This window comes from Dendrobium catenatum, unplaced genomic scaffold (assembly GCF_001605985.2).
Source record: "Dendrobium catenatum unplaced genomic scaffold, ASM160598v2 fragScaff_scaffold_389, whole genome shotgun sequence".
NCBI lineage: Eukaryota > Viridiplantae > Streptophyta > Magnoliopsida > Asparagales > Orchidaceae > Dendrobium > Dendrobium catenatum.
In genome coordinates, this window is record NW_021318851.1 from 152778 (window position 1) to 172964 (window position 20187).

The 20187-nt window shown below is 29.6% G+C and overlaps 1 protein-coding gene across 1 annotated transcript; it reads left to right on the forward strand.

Annotated features, from left to right (window-relative positions):
* Positions 1-809: 809 nt before the first annotated feature.
* Positions 810-15767, forward strand: LOC110092357 (immune-associated nucleotide-binding protein 9-like). The gene is made up of 7 exons (XM_028693918.1): positions 810-827; positions 1581-1745; positions 7826-8060; positions 12994-13268; positions 14604-14768; positions 14859-14993; positions 15624-15767. The coding sequence occupies exons 1-7, from the start codon at positions 810-812 to the stop codon at positions 15765-15767; spliced, it is 1137 nt and encodes a 378-aa protein (XP_028549751.1).
* The last annotated feature ends 4420 nt before the right edge of the window (positions 15768-20187 follow it).

Here is a 20187-nt window from a genome sequence, read left to right on the forward strand (position 1 = left end):
TACATGATGTACTACACCTTTCTAGCTCAAAAGCATATATAGTAAAGTTTCACCAAGGGAAAGTTCCCCATGTGATGTGGACTAAAAATCAAGCTTTTATGTCTTTGTTCTTAACTTTTAAGTTTAAAACATACATTATTCATTTTAAAATAAATTTTTTAAATAATATTTTTATGACTGAAAATCAGAATAATATTTTTTTAATTAATATATTAAGAATTATATTCATCATTTATTTTTTTTATGTTCCATATAATATTAATTTTTTATTTTAATATTTATATAAATGATTTAATTTAACTCAATTAATTTAAATGTAAAATAATAATATGAATCTAATATATAAATTTTAAATATAATTATATTAAAATATATTCATAAATTAAGGATTATTTATATTAAACTTTTAATTCATTTGTAAGTTATTTTTTGTTAAATTTAAATTTAATTTAAAGATTGAATGCATAAATTTAAAATTATATAAGATATTAATAAGTATTAGTAAATGTAAGTTAATTTATTATTTTATATATCTAAATGTTATATTACGTATCCGGTACAAGTTTCCTACGCGATTTTTTCCGCGGCCAAAAAATCGCGGTAGCCAAAAAACAGCCGGTTAATATACAGTAACCGCCGGAAAAAACCGCCGTATTTCCGACGTTTTCCTGTAGTGACGGTGAACCCTCTCTCTGCCGGTTCGTTGTCCAGTCCGATTTTCACAACCTTGTCAACCCTGTGTTGGAAAGCCATTGCTTTACTATAATGCAACACATTGGAACTTTATTTGACCAAGAAGCTATTGTATAATGACGTTAATGCAAAAGGTTCGTTAAAACAAGCATACTCTAGTATATATAATGTGTGTGTGTGTGTGTGTGTGTGTGCGTGTGTGTGTGTGTGTGTGTGTCTGTGGCTCTCATAAATAGTTAAAGGATTATTTTTATATTTTTTTTGTTATTTTTAAACTAATTATGTACTTGAATTTTGTTTGCTAATACAAGCAAAAATTGTTACCTATTCAAATTTATGACTCTTGTTTCTAATTGTTTGTACCAACTATGTCCATAATTCAATATATTTAGCTTGTGCACTGCTTTTTGAAATTGAATTAGTTAAAGCTGAATATGATGATCAGATTGATTGACCCAACCCATGTTTCAAAACTATGGTGTACCTTGCCTCTTCATTAGTTCATGTCACGTTAGAGAAACATAGTTTTTCCATTGACTGCAAGAACATTTTCAAAAACTAAATCTGATTTCTATCTTGGTTGATCCATGTTTTAGAAATATGTTTTTATTGTTATTTATGATTAACTTTGCTATTCAGAAGTTGAATTTTGATGCTAGCTAAGTGAATTCAATTATTTCATCACTAAATTTTGTTACTTACCCTTTATGTTCATTATCTTAGTTTATTTTTTTTATTGGAAGTAGACTTATCTATAGTCTACAACAAATCTTGTCATTCAAGAGCTAAACTAGTTAAATGAATCTGGTCAATTTAAATCTTTAAACTTATTTTTTATTTCTTTCATCTAGTACAATTATTTTTCAACCTCAATAATTTTCTTGCAGAACATCATTCAACTGTGCAAGAATAGAGTAATCATTTTTGATAATACCACCAAGGATATGATTAAGAGAGAGGAACAAGTAAATGAGATGCTCTCTCTTGTTGAGTCGATTATTGTGGACAATGGTGGAAAACCATACTCAAATGAGTTTTTTGCAGGACTCAAGGTATGTCATATCCTTGGTTTATACTTTACAATTGATAGTTGTGATAGATATAAGGGTTTGATACTTCATGATGGGTATTGCTTTCATTTAATCCCTTATGTTCTTTTGCTTTTATGTTTCCAATTTTCAGAGTTGAATTAGTCTTAATGCAACTATGAGTTAAGTTATAGAGTCTTATTTTCTTACTTACAAACAAAACACCTCATGTAGGCTTAATCACATGTTGACCTTTATGGTGAAGACATTGTAAGAGTCGGAAGGGGGGCAGAGAGCCCATGAAAGTTTTCCAATATTTGTTTTTATTTCAATAAGAGTTTTTTAAATATTTTATTATATTCAGGTTGCCTTATATTTATTTTTATAAGAAGGGGAGTAGTGTTCTATATCTTAATTATTAGGGTTTAAATATGATTAAAGATCTACAATACAAACTTGAACATCAAAGATAAATAATAGTTTAGAGTTATGCATAATGCATTCATTTTAAAATATATTATTAAGAATTACAATGCTATCTATATATATGTGGAAGCAAACTATTAAATATAGACATAGGTTGCTATGATAGTAATATTATTTCAGGCTAGCAACCGTATTTTCCTAGAGTTTTTGTTTAAGGTTTGGAATGAGAAGGCACTGTAGGAGTACAAATTATATGGTTAGAATGGTAAATTTGATTTTGGTTTTATTGGCTCTCCTCAAGTTGATGATCAAGATTAAGCTACATTAACTTATCATGTAGGTAGTGAAACTGAGTAAAGGGCCGCCCTTTAGTGGAGATGTCGGAAGTTTGATCCTATAAAATGAATCACAATACTAAATTAAACAAATATGTAATTAGAAACTTAAATAAATCCATTTAAATAATTTATCAATTATATTGACCTTCTTCTCAATTTTATCTATGCACTGACACAATGACCCTGGTTACATACATGCTCAAGAGTGAGCTCTTGGCTAATTGAAAGACTTGGCCGAAAATCACTAAAGGATGAGGAGATTTGAAAGATCAAAGAGGAACTTAATGAGATTATGATGCGATATGATCAGAAGTACAGGAAGCGTAATGCTAAAGGCTAAGCTATCCTATGAAATGGGTATCTTGGTTATGAAATAATATCTATGTAGTTCTCTAGGGAAGAAAAATATAACACTTTTCTATTAAACAATTTCGTTTGCAAGGTTTTTACAAACTATTTACCATTTACCATTATAGCTGCTTGATTTTTATTACCGTTTCTATCAATATAGATGTTGTTAGATGGGAAAAAATTATAATGCAAGTTGCTTTTCATTATCATAATATCTTTTTTCTTTATACACTATTTTTTAATGTATAAATCACTATTTGTCATGACTGATATTATTCATAAATTTGATTTGAATTTACACGAAGTTCACTTTAATTCTCAAGTCTGAAAGCACTAAAAACTATTTGGAAAAAAAATTGAAATTAAATTTAAGATATTCTCTCTATTTTTAGAGCATTTATTTTTGAGATGATATGTTATAAGATAAAAATTAAGTCTTTGTTTGATACAATTTTCTTATTATTTTATACAACAGCTTTTTAGCACAACAAGTTCTTGGAAGTAGCGAAAAAGCAATGACCATAAGCTATACCGAACAAAGCCTAATGAATCCAAGGCTTAATAATCTTAATTCAAAAGTCCAAAAAATATAATTGAAAATTTCTTGAGGGAAAATAGTCAATAAATTTTAAGCACTCATACTTTAAATTACAAAACAAATCTTGTAAGTCTAACATTTTATAATTCTAAGTTTAATAAGGCATTAAAATGTTAGGAAAATGTGAGAGAATTAGATGGACTTATTCAAATTGTCAATATTATACAAAATTTTAATAGAGGCGATTAGAATGTCTCATCTTGAAATTTATAATGTCATATAAAATTCTATTGTATTTCTCTTTGTAGTAGTTTCATATAAAATATCTTGATCCTATCAAATTTTTTTTACTTTATTTATTGTATTCATGTATGATTGTTCATAAACTTAGATGATCAAATTATTTCTTAATTAATCTATTCCTCGCACATAACAATAACAATTGAGCATATCACCAATGCTCCGTAGTGTGAGATTATAGTCCTTTATAATAGTAATATAAACTAAATTAAATTTAAAATTAATCAATTAATTGCTCTGTAATTCATCAATTAAAAATAAGATTTCACTCGCTATGGTTAAAGATTTTGTTTAACAATTTTATTATTATTAATTTAATAACATTGATTTATATCAATATCAATTCTATTATATAGAATTTAATAAAATTATAACAATAAAATATTACAACTCACGAACAAATGGCATAATATACATAAATATTGTAATTATCCATTTATCCATTGAATTGAATTTGATAGAACTGTTATTTGAGCTTCCAATTAATTTTGAGTGCTTTTAACATAATAGTATTTGATATAATAATCTGATTGAATAAACATTAGAATGAATTTAGAAAAAAACAATTTGAATTGACTCAGCACGCCATTTGCTGAAGGAAATATTTTGAACAAAGCCCAATTTCATTAACTATAAAATATAATTACAAACAAAATATATCTTTACAACTCAAATACAAATTAACTAACCAACTTTAAGTTGTGAAAAAAGAAGAGCTTTGCAAAAAGCAAAGCAAACTAGGTTCTAAAACACATGAATCAAATGAAAAAAAGGAAAACTACTTGCATCATAATATATCTTTATAGGAGCTACAACCCAGGTTGCTAAATCAACCATCCAAGAAGAAAATCCTGGTTGCTGAGAAGACCATTTAAGAAGAGAAGGGCTGGAGTTGCAAAATCATTTATCGTCATCCTTCTTGATCTGATCGCCTCGAGAATGCCAAAATAATTCAATAGAAAAAAGGCAACAATTTGAATAATCAACAAAAGCATTAGCAAGTGATCCCATCCAAGTAATATTGAAAACCATGTCCCAGTACAAAATCGAAGAGAACCCCACCAACAACCATCATTAGAGTCATGCCCCAGAGAATGAGAAAACATACACAATGACAAGTGGATTTGTAAAACAGAGCCAACAAATTGATTCAACAACCTTAAACAGACAAAAAAAAAAAAAGATCTCAGACCATCACAAGGGAGATATGTTGGTGTCAAAAGAGGATGGGTGATGATCCCTGATTGCCAAAAAGGCCATCCAGAGGAAGAACCATCACTTGAAAGTAGGTTAACAAACCTCTTAGATCAAAAGAGCAATCATATTATTTATTTCCTCATAAGGTTACCATTTTCAAAGAGCAATAGCAGTGCTATGTTATTTTGTTAATGCAGATGTTGTATGAAATAAAGTCGGTGCTATCGTCATAAACATCGCCAAGCTGCTCCACAAGTAATTTACCAGTGTTATGAAACCATTATTTCTTCATATGAATGGCTAAGATTCACTTTAGGAAGAATAACAAGAAAATTATCAGTAGTGTGCACTCACACACACACATAATCATTTGTGATACTTTTACATGTGAGATGTATGTGCGTGTCAAAAGATTAACATATAAATATACCGAACTCACCATATCCCAGCCAAATCAAACATTCCAAAGACGTCATATATTTCCACATAAGTATTGTGTAAATGATTCATATCTTCCCTTTAATCATGGAGAGAGTAGTAAAATACATTCTATAACCTGAGTAAGTGATTAAAGAATTACTTCTTATTTAAAAGTTAAGTGTAACCTGAGCCAACAAAAGCTAGAACCAGCAACATTTACTATTAAGAACCTCAACAATAACATCTTGTAACAGACAACACATGCATTCTCACTACAACAATTGTTTCCACGGCAGAGTTTTTTTAGTCACATTGCATCATTTATCAATAACAGCATAAATTATGCCTTGCAAAAAATAAATTTAATAAACTGATTATCAAGGATAGAGGTTTTTCTCTATCTAAATTCTTCCACCAATTATGTTCCAAGAAATTCAATTAGAATCAACCTTATATATCATAGACGCATATCCTGAACCGATGCATATATTCAAGCGGATATCCAAATAAATTCATTCAATTCAAATGCAATACAAATCAAAATAAAATGACATTCAATATAGATTCAAATTCAAAAAAGTAAATCTTTCAATTAAAGAAGATGCACAAAGGCATTTTCAAGCTTGAAGTTTGATAACATTGGTGGAAGAATTTAGTTAGAGAAAATAAAATATCAAATCCGACATGATACAAATAGTTCTAGTTAATATAATTGATATTTACGACAAGGTCTATGAGCAATATGATACCGAGATTAAGTTACACCTTGAGATGCCCTAGATCAACATGCCTTGAATGAAATACCCAATCTTTATATGTAACAGAAGTGAAATTGCCGATTTAACCTCTAAGGAGCCAACCGTTTGCGATTTAGTTGTTAGGGATTTATGATGTTTCTTCTTCCAACATTTATTGTGAATGTTAGGTATACTGGTATACGAAGGGTTTGAGAAGTGGGATTGGTAATGGCACGGATGGAAATGCCAAAATTGAAAGGAATCACAGTTGTGATTTGGGCGAGTTCTTCGTTTCACCTTCCGATGGTTAAAGGCAGAAAAGAAAAGTCGAGATGATAGGGGAAGAAGACTGGTTACTGTCGTTAAAGAATTCCGAATGCAAAGCGACGGAGATGAAGCCGAGAGCAGATAGGAAGAAGAAAAGTTAGAAGTTGAAGAGCCGACGAGTTGAGCCAATGAGAAGCCCTAACGTCATGAAGGCTAAGAGGTCTGAAGATGTCCAAGAAGGGAAGAACCGGTGAGTTGAGCATATGAAAGCCCGAGCGTATGAAAGCCCTAACGTCATGGATGGAGACAAAGAGGTACGAAGATGGGATAGGAATAAGGGTTGCAGATGGAAATTAATTAATGAATACATTATTACAGCAAGTTAGTAATTAATAGACATTAATTCTGTAATGAATAGAATATGTTTCACATTAATAAAATAATTATAATTATATTATAATAATTGATATATATTATTGCTATTTTATCTTAATAATTAAAATTAATTAAAATGAAATGCCACGATTTGATATATATAGAAGAAAAGTAAAGTCGCTTTCATAAGTAGATGACAATTAATAAATTCATTATTACAATAGTTACATAATTAACATAGTATATTTGACATTGATAAAATAATTATAACTATAATAATTGAAATGAAAGGTTTTGATTTGATTTGAATAATTAAAATTAATTAAAATGGAAGGTCATGATTTGACATTGAAGGAAACTCAAATCCTTTTCATAAATTAATTGCAATTAATGAATACATTATAAAAACAATTTATTAATTAATAGTGTATATCTGACATTAATAAAATAATTATAAGTATAATAATTGAAATGAAAAGTTATTTGATTTGAATAATTAAAATTTAATAAAATAAAAGGCCATAAATTGTCATGCATGGACGGAAGCTCAAGCCTATAAAAATATCATAGATTTGCATGTTTGACTCTCCTTGCAATAGATGTTAGGCATTCCAAAAGGCTTGTTTTGTTTATCTTATCTGTGATTATAAGCATCAAGTTACCCCATTTCCATTCTTTGGGCTTTACTAGCTTAGTAACTCAATCCACCGAAAGTAAGCAAATCCTTATTTTTGCAAGATTCATTAGTCGGGTAGTTAGAGAATTACATTAATATTGAGCAGGACAACCCCCTAAATGTTATGTTTTTATTATTACAAGCATAATCATAATGAAAGAAAAGAAAAATATTTTGTACTAAATCATGTTTTCTATTTGCAAGCAACTAAATGAGGCATGAAGTGGTTTTTTGTTTGGCTCAGTATAATGGAGATAGTATTTGTATACCCATATTCATGTTAATAGGTTTATCTCTATAGCTTGAACCCAATTCAACAAATTCTCTTACCAAGAGCCAAATCTAAACTTGCTTGAAAGTCTCAAATTATACAAAACTATTGATATCTCATTAAGTATGCTTATTCATTCAGTATATGAGATTGTAGCCTTAATTTTTCAACTTTTGATCATTACCATTCTTTTTTGCATTTTGTTTAGTCACATGGAATGGAGATCGATCCAATTAATGATTGGGAATTGACAACTGCAAGTAACATTATTAATATTGTCATGGTTGGAAAGGTTGGTTACGGCAAGAGTGCAACTGGAAATAGCATTCTTGGAAGGGAGGCATTTGTTTCTAAGTTTGGCTTTTTGCGAGTAACATGTTCTTCTGAGCTACAAAGTACTATTCTTAATGATGGTCGGATTATCAATGTTATAGACACTCCAGGTAATGCCCATTATTTTATTCATCTACGAATATTCATTTAGCTCAAACAATTCATATACATTTTAATATTTTTAATTTTAGAATATTGTATGTATTCTATCATAACTTGAAATTATAAATTGTTTGGTCTTAATTATCTTTTGAAAAAATGACTACATGAGCTTTTAAGTTTGTCTACTCTTTTTACATCAATTATATCTTTCAATTTAGTGCATAGGATAATATTATCATGAATATATTGAAAATATGTAATGCATTCACACACAAGCATTAGGAATTAAAACAAAAAAAATTGTGAGAAAGGCAAGCCTCACTTATTAGAGGATAAAACTTTGTAAGAACCATATTTATTGAGAACTTTAAAATGGATATATAACAAAAAAGGCAAAAAATATGAAGCAAAATTTCTTATAAATTTGTGTGGCAGTATTTGCGAGGAGGAAGTTATTGAAATTATATATGTCTATGTCAATTAAGCATGGCAGCCAAAATGAATTGAAATGAGTCACAGCTTCTTATTGGTTGTTGTTGTGAACATTTTGCTTTATCCATGCTCATATTTGGAGGGCAAAGCGTGGATATTTTAATGAGTTTTGTTCTTGACTCGCTTCCATGTTTTTGCATTTAATTTATTTATTTAAATTAATCAATTAAAACATAAATTTTCTTATAAAGGGTTGAAAACAAATTCAATAGGACTGAGCCATGCTAAAAAATATATTACGTGTTGACTATTAATTGTTGTTGACCTACATAGGTTAAACCTACATAGGTTAAAAAATGAAAAAAAAAAAAATTATTACCTCTGTTGAATCCTATTAAGAATATACTTATCATTTAATCCTAATACAAAATGTCATTTTTAATATTTTCTAGGCAAATAATTTTAGGTCTACCTCTGCCTTTCTATTATAAAAGGCAATTTCTACATTTGTCATATCAATACCTACATCTGATGATGCATTTATGGTAGCCTTTGTGGGTGTTGTTGATATTAAAATTGCCCCAAATTTAACCAAGAGATTATACATGAGGTTGAGTTGCAAATGTGTTTATAGGGCCTTAAGCTATTATTATTGCTCCTTGAGCTTTATATATGGTGATATAAGTTGTTTCTCAATCTCTTATGTTGTTTCTAGTTTCATCTTGACACTCATGCATAATGACATAGTATCGTAAGATGTTTAGATTCTCCACTATCTATTAAGGTTGACATATATGTAACAATGTTAAGATGGATACTTGCCTATGTTGCTGATCTGATTTATGACATAATTCAAAGTCTAGATTTGAAGCCTTCAAAATCTCTATAGTTTTGTTAGTCATAGATGGTTCAATTTGTTTTTCATGGTTATTGTCCACTTCTCTTATGTAAAATTTCAATTGTATCTACTTTTACGTATATCTCAAGAGGTACATGATCTACAATTGCTTCCATGACCATAAAGCCATCACATTCCAACTCTTTGAAAAAGAATTTATATTGACTCGAGTCAAATGATGGAGCTTATCATTAGAAATTTTCTACTAACTCAAGTGAAATTAAGCTATGCATCCATTTATTTTTTTTATAAGTTTTAAATTATGTTTCTTATGTTAGTTGATTGTGCAATGGAGACTTATTAGAACTTACCATTTTGGGATAGTTATTTGTAGTATGAATTAAGGACCTTTTACATAAGGGTGTCTTAGGGTTTTATTGAGGTAAATTAAATTGTTATTTTCTTCTCATCTCTTTCCTTTCTCCTCAAAATCAGCTAATATTCCCTTGTTGTCTCACTATCTCTATTCAACATATTTATTTTGATGATAATAAACATGTGATTGGATATTCTAAGATGTTCATTCATATTTTAGGAATCAATTGACTAAGGCTGTTTAGCTCATTATTATAGGATAGATTGCATGGTGTGCTTGCATGCCCAAATGTCTAAGTATCCATGGTCATCTTAGATAGCTAAAGATAGATGCAATGGAGCTCATACGACATGTTTCAAAGTTATACAATTTTTGTGATGACCTAGAGGCACATTGGTTTACATTGCAAGTTTTGACCAATAGCTAACAATTAATACATGTTAAAATTTGATTTTATCACTCTAAAATTTGCCCAAAAAATAATTTCATTAAATAAATTATATTTGAAAATAGTGTGCAAAAATAATACAAAATTCAAATTTTAATTTGGATATATTTTTAAATCATTAAACATATTTATATTTTAGAATTGACTTTTTATTGAGCTTTTAAACTTTAATTGATATCTTTTTTAATACTTGGTTGAAGAATAGCCTGTATATTTTTCACCCAACTAAATTTACGAAGAGCCTACCCAACTCCAACAGATACGTAGGGCCTACACGAGTCTATAGAACATATGAAAACTACTCAGGACCAAAGGACAATGATGTTACTTGAGCCCACCATTACCATCTTGTTAAATGAAAAATGGCTCGAGGGAGTTTATTGATATCTTAATATTTAATAGATGGAGATCACTAAGAAAAAAGATGGAGATCACCACTTCTTCCTTGCATTGAATATAGAGCATGCAGCGTGGATCTAGAATGAAAACTTAACAACCAAGCTTGATGCTAGAACCTTGCATGCAAAGCAAAATGCAAAGGGAGTTTTGGTTGAAATCTCTGCAAACAAGTTCAATTGTACCTCCTAACACATCAATATATAACATATGTAGGGAATATTTGATGAATGCTCAAAGACTAAACTCATCGATAACTTTTCACATGTAGTAGAAAAATAGCTCAATAAAATGATGAGAATTGCTTATTTATAGGCTTTACATAGGTAATGTAATTCACAACTATCTCTTAGGAGTCCAAAAAAACTCAAGTGCCTATAGGGCTATTTCTCCTTTCAAAGGTGATGCTTAACAAAGAAATTTCTTGTAAGAGGCACGCTTATAGTATTGCATGATAGAAATGTTTTAATGTATTATCCCTTATGGATGTAAAAAATCCCATGAAACAATGCATGGGCTTCATATGCTTTAGTTTTAGGCCATCCAAAAAGCTCTATTGGGTCTTGTGCACTTGAACTAGGCCCATTAAAAAGGGTTGTTTAATTTTTTTAAGATGATTTGAGCTTACAGTTTTTGGTTCAATCTCTAGCATAAAACATCTTTAATCTACAAATCAAATTTGGCTCATCTTAAGAGCATTCAAAGGTTTTAAGATAGTTACTAACTTCGTACATGGGTTTGATAAAAAAATTAATGATATTTCTTTATTATTAATTTATTTTGGGTTTCAAAATCATCAAAATTAGCAAGGTAGCTCAAAATTCACCTAAGCAATGAAACGAACAATGTGTGTTTGTAATTTGTTGACTTTCTTGAGAAAATGCATACATTGATGCCTTGGAAGTAGTTGTTATTAAAGATGTTCATCTTACATTGCAATAAAGAAACATTTGGTGGTGCAATAATATTTTAAATAGAAAACATATTTTTTGAAATTTTGCAAAAGAATCAAGATATAAGAGGGGCAATTGACATGACTGTAAAAATAGGTATCTTTTAATTCTCACCATTCAATCAAGGATGCCACAGTTCATGCTCTAGTGTTATTTAAACAATAAAGGTTTAACTTGGTAATGGTCCTTTTAGCTCGTTCACCATTGGATGACATCAATGTTTGTGTCAACCTCTAATTATCTTTCATGCAGTATTTCCAATTAGCATTCATTTGATCATCCTATTTAAATCAATGATATTAATCCACTAGTATGGTTTAAATTTCCAAAAACAAATTAATCTCAAATTGTCCATCAATCCATGCATCATTATTAGGAGCTTGATGGTCTAACATTAATTTTAATATTTATTGGCTTAGCTATTCATCCTTCTATCAATCAAATGGCTAATATACCCTTAATTGAGGAGTATTTTAATCTAAAATATATTACAAAGGTGAGGCAAGTCTTCTCTATCTTCTATATGCCCTACCAAGATGCCAAGTGCCCCTTTGTCCAAATGCTTATGTGTATACCCCTCAAGTAAGCAAGGTCAAGGGCTTTCCCAAGCTACTTTTGGTCTCTCTATATTTCATCTAAACTTCCACTCTTTAATATCCATTGAATTAGTTTAAGCTCTTAATCAGCTCCTACCCCGATCATTGAATTTCTTTAGTTGATTTTTTAGGGTATAGTGTCATGTTCTAGATGATCTATCAGCCCAAACTTTGTTGGTATTGAAAATAATTTTCAATATGCAACAATAATTATTATTATTTTTATGTCCCCAATCTAGTTGGGGTGGATTTTGGGCTTTACTTAGGTTTTATCTTTTGCAGACTCAACCTAAGGCTATTAAGAGGTTGGAATGTATTTCTTTATATTTTCCTCATAATTTACCTTTTAATCATATGGTAGTGGTCATTCAAGATTTCACATTTCAATAGACAAATTACGGAAACAACATTAATTTGTTAAGCCTTCCCATATTTTTATAACCATAAATTAATTTTTTTCCATTATGTTCCTCATAGAAGCATTGAAGTGGTAATTTTTATTAAATTCTATTAAAAATATATATTTGTGGGTTTATATTTGGTTTGGCTCTTATGAGACTAGCTTATGCTTGTAGTCAGTCCCTTGTGCATGAAGATCAAGCTTGACAGGTTTCTCTCTATCATTCTTCAAGAGGGTTAAAATTTAGACGATGAAGTATGTTTTGGTAAGATTGTTTGTTTATTGTGCATGTTTACATAAGTCATTATTTGAAGTTATGTACTGACATGTTGATTGGCATTGTATATGGCACTGTATTTAGCAATTTAACTACTTTTTTTCCTTATGATTATAACCTATGAAATATATTATAGAAAAATTTCAAACTCCTTTCTTTATCGATATGGATTAGAATATTGGCAATTTGCTAATCACTTAATTTTGGCCATGGATTTCTTTGTAGGACTATTCGGTTGTTCTACTAGTGCTGAGGTAATAAGCGGGGAGATAATCAAATGCATTAGTTTAGCCAACAATGCTATTCATGCAGTACTCATGGTATTCTCCTTTAGATCTCCCATTTTAATAGAAGAGGGGGCTACCATTGAGATTATGAAATCTCTTTTTGGGGACAAGATTTTTGACTACATGATTTTAGTTTTTACTAATGGGGACGTCCTAGAATCTACACAAGAAAGCTTAAAGGACTTTATTAAATGTTGTCCAGAACCTTTGACGGTTTGTATCTTTCTTCTTATAATATCGATTACCAAAATTTTTTAGGGTTTGTATCATTTTATTTTTTTGGATAATATGAATTGGCATCTTTAACATGTTGAATGTAGACTTTCTTGAGGGCAAGAAGACCATGATTGTGATGCGTTATAGTAATTTGTCAATAGATAATGTCATAGGTAACCTGCTTAAAATAAAAAGATAGTGCATAATTGTTTATGCAACATACTCTAACACATTGTCTTGGAAGCCATGACTTTACTCAAATGTAACACGTTAGAATGTTATGTGACCAAGAAGTTGTTGTATATGAGTGTAATGCAACAAGATCTTGAAATATTTCCTGAATTTTGGTCAATTTAGTCCCGTGTTATAAATATGTTCAATTTAGCATGTTACTACTCAAATGTCATTTATGCTTCATTTGAGACAACTTTTTTTCTGCTTCTTAAGATAGTTTTTAGTACAAAAAATATAATTTTTGTATTAGAAAGCTGCTTTAAGAAACAATAAAAAAGCCATCCCAAATGAAGCCTTAAAGTTATCTATGTTAGATTATTTATGCATCTAATTTGAGGAGTCAAGGGTTAATTTTAGATCAACTCGGAGTAATCAAGGGACTAAATTGGATACGTTAGAAAGAATAGGATTAAAATGGCTCTCATAAATAGTTAAAGGCAATTCTGATATTTTTTAATCTATTTTTAACTAATTATGTACTTGTATTTTGTTTGTTAATACATGCAACAATTGTTACCTATTCAAATTTATGACTCTTGTTTCCAATTGTTCGCACAAACTATGCCTATGTTCTAATATATTTAGCTTGCAGACTGCTTTTTGAAATTGAATTAGTTAAAGCTAAATCTATTGATCAGATTGACTGACCCAATGCACATTTCAAAATTGTGGTGTACATTGCCTCTTCATTAGTCCATGTAACGTTAAAGAAACATATTTTTTCCATTGGGTTGCAAGCACCGTTTCAAAAATTAAATGCAGTTACTATCTTAGTTGATCCATGTATTAGAAATATATTTTTATTATTGGTTATGATTAACTTTGCTATTCAAAAGTTTAATTTTGATGTGAGCTAAGTGAATTTAATTATTTCATCACTAAAATTTGTTATTTCATGTGAATATTTTGTTACTCACCCTTCATGTTCATTATCTTAGTTTATTTTTTAAATTGGAAATAGACTTATCTATAGTACAACAAATATTCTCGTTCAAAAGCTGACTAGTTAAATAAATTTGGTCAACTTAAATCTTTAAACTTATTTTTATTTCTTTCATGTGGTATAATTATTTTCCAACCTTGATAATTTTCTTACAGAACATCATTCAATTGTGTAAGAATAGATTAATCGTTTTTGATAATACCACCAAGGATATGATCAAGAGAGAGGAACAAGTAAATGAGTTGCTCTCTCTTGTTGAGTCTGTTATTGTGAACAATGGTGGAAAATCATACTCAAATAAGATTTTTGCAGAACTTAAGGTATGTCATCTCCTTAATTCATAGTTCATAATTGGTAGCTATGGTAGATGTAAAGGTTTTATACTTCATGTTGGGTATTGCTTTTAATAGGAAGGAGCTTTACTTCAACACCAAAAGGTTAAAGAAGTTGAAGCTAAAGAAGGATGTTCAAAATGGGAGTTTTCTGAACTTATGAAAGCGACCATTAAATCATATGATGATCGACTTAAGCGTGTAACTGATATGGTAAGCTCATTTAAGCACTTAAGTTATATTGCTTTTATGTTTCCAAAGTTCATTACTACAATAACCTTAATGCAACTATGAGTTAAGTTGTGGAGTCTTATTTTTTTGCCTACAAACAAAACACCACACGTAGGCTTAATCTTATGTTGACCTTTGTGGTGAAGGGTAGAAAGCCTATGAAAGTTTTCCAATATTTGTGTTTATTTCAATATGAGTATTTTAAATATTTTATTATATTTGGGTTGCCTTATATTTATCTTTATATGAAAGGGAGTAATGCTTTATGTCTTAATCATTATGGCTAAAATATGAAAAGGTGTACAATACAAACTTGAACATCAAAGATAATTAGTACTTCAAAGTTATGTATTCAATTTTAAATATAATATTAAGAGTTACAATGCTACTCAAATTTTATCTAAATTATATCTTGGCTCCACATGTGTGATCCAAAATAATTCAACAAATGGACTTTTTTAGATCATATTTATGAAAACACAAGACTATATTAAACAAATATATAATTAGAAACTTAAATAAACCCATTTAAATAATTCATCAATTATATTGACATTCTTTTCAATTTTATCTATTCCCAGACACAATGAACTTATTTTTAGTTACATATAGGTTGAAGAGCAAGCTGCTAGACTGGAAGCTAAAAGGCTTGGCCAAGAATCATTGAACGATGAGGAGATTCAAAAGTTCAAAGAGGATCTGAGTGATATTAGGAAGCAACTTGAGGAGTTCAGGAATCATATCGCTAAAGGCTAAAAGTGTGCTATCCTATGAAATGTTGTATCTTAGTTAAGAAAGAATATCTAAGAAGAGCATAACACTTTCCAATTAAATAGTTTCATTTGCAAGCTTGCTAAAAACCATTTTTCATTTACCATTATAGTTGCTTTGTTTTTATTATTGTTACTATCAACATAAACTTTTGACGACAAAAAATTATAATGCAAGTTGCTTTTCGTTATCATTATATCTTTTTCTTTAAAATCAATCAATCAAGCCCTTAATACATAAAAAAATTTCAATGATGAAGCTTTTAAGATGGACTACTTTGCGCTATGGAGCTAAGTGTTCTAAGGAGATCTGGTTCTCAAGCTTGATGGCACAACATCATGAATGGATTCAATGAAGTGTCAAAACTTTAAAATCAATTGATTGTAAATGATTTAACCAAATAAAAATTCTTAATTTAACTATATCAGCTTAGTTTTTAGGATGTACAACTTCGGGTTATGAAGCTAAGTGTTCTAAGGAGGCCTGGTCCTTGAGCTTAATGGCACAACGCCATGAACTAATTGAAAGCAAATTTAGTTACATTAACCTCCTAAATTGATAATAAATTATTTAATTTATCAACCCTTAATTTTCAACCAATTAAATTAATTTAATAAAATTTGTTACTACTAGGTAACCCAGACCCCGAGGCTATTAAATTAGACCCAATGAGGGTAAAATAAATCCTACGATCTTGGTGAGCAACAAAGATAGTAATCACTAAACAATAAACTAAACTTTTAAAATTAACCTTAAGACATTAATACTTAAAATCAAACTAAAATTTCCCATTAACCTTTAATAAATCATAATTATAAATAACTTAAATAGATTATCCTATATAGAACATACCCAAAATCACACAGCATATTATACACACCTAGATCTGTTTGTTTGAACATGGCTTCTATCTTTAGGTTAGACTGATAGTTTCTTTTTATCTATCTGATGGTGTTAGCTTTTTCATGATTATTGTCTTCTATATAATGTGATGAACAATAGATTACTCATAGGTTATGAGCAATCTAGATGCTCATGATGTTTTCTATATGTGGTCATGCTCATCCAACTAAAATGGGGCTAAAAATAAATAATATTTAATTATTATAGATGCTTCAGCTGCTTAGCCTTAAAATAAATAAAAACATGATCAAATTTGTCTGGTTTGAGCCTTCTAATTTTATCATATAATTGCATGAGATAAATGGTTATAACTGCTTAGAATAACCTTATAGGGAAGTCTAATATTTTTCTCTTTATAATTTTGATATAATTTATTTGAAGTATAGAGTCGTGAAAATAAAAAATAAAATATTTTTAAATATAAGGTATCCAAAGAAAAAAGAAAGTCCCTTACGAGGAATTTCTTTTCATTTGGATATTCTTTTGGAGTATGTACTACGAGGAGGTTAAAGAAAGGAGACCAATAAAAGAATCAGAAGATGAAGATCAAGATAAAAATGTCTTATTTTATTATTTGTGTCATTGTATATGAGTAGAATCTAGGTTGTTGTGGGTGGAGTCTGGCCACCATTACTTTATTGCACTTTGGATTGTAAATTAAATGACAATTGCCATGGACTTTGGATACTTTTACTTTGCTTGATATTTTATTTTAATTAATTATTTACTCTATTTACAAAGTAGAAATGACATGTTTTTATATGGTTCTTTCTATATGTGCATGTGCTTGAATTTTTGCTAGGCTCTTAGGGGTAAAAGTCTTCTACTCGTAATTAAAAATAAAATTTCAAGAATTAAATAATATATAAAGATAAACAATCTAGGAAATGAGCAAGAGGTCATCCAGAGTCGCATGCATATTAAAGAATTATTATCTTTTCTTATTTAGACACTCTTCCGCCCGAGGGTAGAGTTCAGATGATTCGAGCTATGAGAATAAAGTGCTGAACTTGGGGAAGCCTAATCTTTTTTTTTATTATTTTTATATGACTTTTTAAAATTTGATGCATTTCTAATTTTAGATATTTTGACTAGCATGCATTGCCTTTGAAATAAAAAAAAAATTAATTACATTAATCCTATATGCATAATAACATTCATAAGTACGAGGCCACTTAAGAATTTCTCTAGATGTTGATCTTAAATTCCAAAAACTTAAGCACCCACCAGTCTTTCATAAAGATGATATAGCATGGACTTTATGTGATTAAGTGGTTTAGTTAGCTTTCTTTTTTAGGCAAGATATAAGTCCAAATTACATTAATTAGATCATGGGCGCTAGCAATAAGTGTACGGTACTATATCCCTTATAGGTTTAGGATCTAAGGCTTGCGGTATTTGTATACTATTTTATGCCTTATCGATGGGTAAGCTCTCTATCTTTCAGAGGTTATCTGCGTCACATGGAAGACGCCGACTCTATCTTTCTCTTATGCTTGTTTAGAATGCAATGTTTTCTCTTCAGACTTTCCTACTTAGCGTAGTTGAATAATAACATAATGTTAGTATATTGGTTAGCCTATTAGAATAAATCTTCCTTTAGATTAGGAGAGCCAAGATTTTCCCCTAGGAGTTATGCTTTTTAAGAGAATAATACAGCATCCTTAATCGAGAATTTTTTAAGCAAGGACTTAAGATATAATTAACCATGTGGGCTTGCATCCGTGGAAAATCGATCCCCACATCAAATATAACTCATTCGAGTTGATGCATAAAATGGGGGAAATATCGTGACTTTGATCATGTTATATATAGTATTAATCATCGAGCTGTGTATATGAAAATCACTATCCTCCATGATTAATCGATATATGATTTGATTAGCTCTTCAATTGGCCTGCTTGTGTAGAGCATAAAGGCCTATAAATATTTTGTCCTACGGAATAATGTGATCATACCCTTTGCATTCAAACCCTACAAGCAGAATCCTTTCAGATACCCACAGTGACCAATAATGCATTGCAAATGATTATATTCCCCAAAGCACAATTTTTTTTTTGTTGAAAAGTAATTGAATTGATAGTAACAACCAAACTGGGATGAACGAACTATGCAAGTCACATTCAGATCAAGATCAAACTATAATAGGTTGTTTAAAAAAAAACATGCTATGATATAGGTTGTTTTTTTTCGTGGGACCCATGAGTGCACTTCTTAAGTGTCAAAACCAACTAGGATAAACAAGTAGAAAGAATTTAAGTGATGAAAAGAAACAGCTTAAAACCAACTATTCATGATAAAGATGGATTTGATAATGGCACAAAAATTGCTCTAAACTCCTAACAATTGCTCCAAGCACCACGTTCTTACCAAAAAATAGTGTAACAAAAACATTTGCATTCAAACAAAAGGCAAGCATGAATGATAGATTCTTACTAACATGTCAAAGGAATTAGGAAGAAAAAGATGGAGTGAGAGAGAGAAGCGGACAAGAAAATGGGCCATGATACGTCAAACAATCAAAACATTTTTGTGCCTCAAGAAATAGTATAAATTATGAAAATTTTACATAAGAAAAACATAATGTTGCGCTAAAATTTAAAAAAAAAAAATCAAGTGATTTTGCTTATGATTAGGATCAGAGAAGTACAAAAGGTAACTTGTTTCCTAAATTAATCAATGGTCAATTCAACATGCATGCCTGTGAACTCTAAGGCCTATTTTTATAACAACTACATTTATCCTTCACAAACTTCAGATAGACCATAATACTATTTTAGAATTTCTAGAGACCAAGAATGCGCTTAAAAGGCTTCATCTACTATAAAAATAGTAAATTAAATGCAAAAACCAACAACATTTAATATTAAGAACCTCAACAATAACATCTTGTAATAGAACACATTCTCACTACAACAATTGTTACTACTATTGTTTCGACGCAGTGTTTTTTTAGTCACATTGCGTCATTTATCAATCACAACATAAATTATGCCTTGCAACAAAAAAAAATTAATAAACTGATTATTAAGAATAGAGGTATTTTCTCTATCTAAATACTTCCACCAATTATGTTGTACTAAAAAGTTGTTTTAAGAAGCAGTAAGAAAGCTGTCCCAAATAAAACCTTAATAAACTGATTATTAAGAATAGAGGTATTTTCTCTATCTAAATACTTCCACCAATTATGTTCCAAGAAATCCAATTAGAACCAACCTTATGTATCTTAGACACATATCCTGAACTGATGCATATATTCAAGTGGATATCCAAATACATTCATTCAATTCTAATGCGATAGAAACCAAAATAAAATGGCATTCAATATAGATTCAAATTCAATTAGTAAATCTTTCAATTAAAGAAGATGCATAAAGGCATTTTCAAGCTTGAAGTTTGATAACATGGTGGAAGACTTTAGTTAGAGAAAATAAAATATCAAATCCAACATGATACAAATAGTTCTAGTTAATATAATTGATATTTACAATAAGGTCTAAGA

Excerpts from the sequence above, each read along its gene's own strand:
- LOC110092357 (XM_028693918.1), top strand. Across the intron at positions 1,746-7,825 it reads AGTTTTTTGCAGGACTCAAG|TCACATGGAATGGAGATCGA; the intron begins GTATGTCATATC and ends CATTTTGTTTAG. Across the intron at positions 8,061-12,993 it reads CAATGTTATAGACACTCCAG|GACTATTCGGTTGTTCTACT; the intron begins GTAATGCCCATT and ends ATTTCTTTGTAG.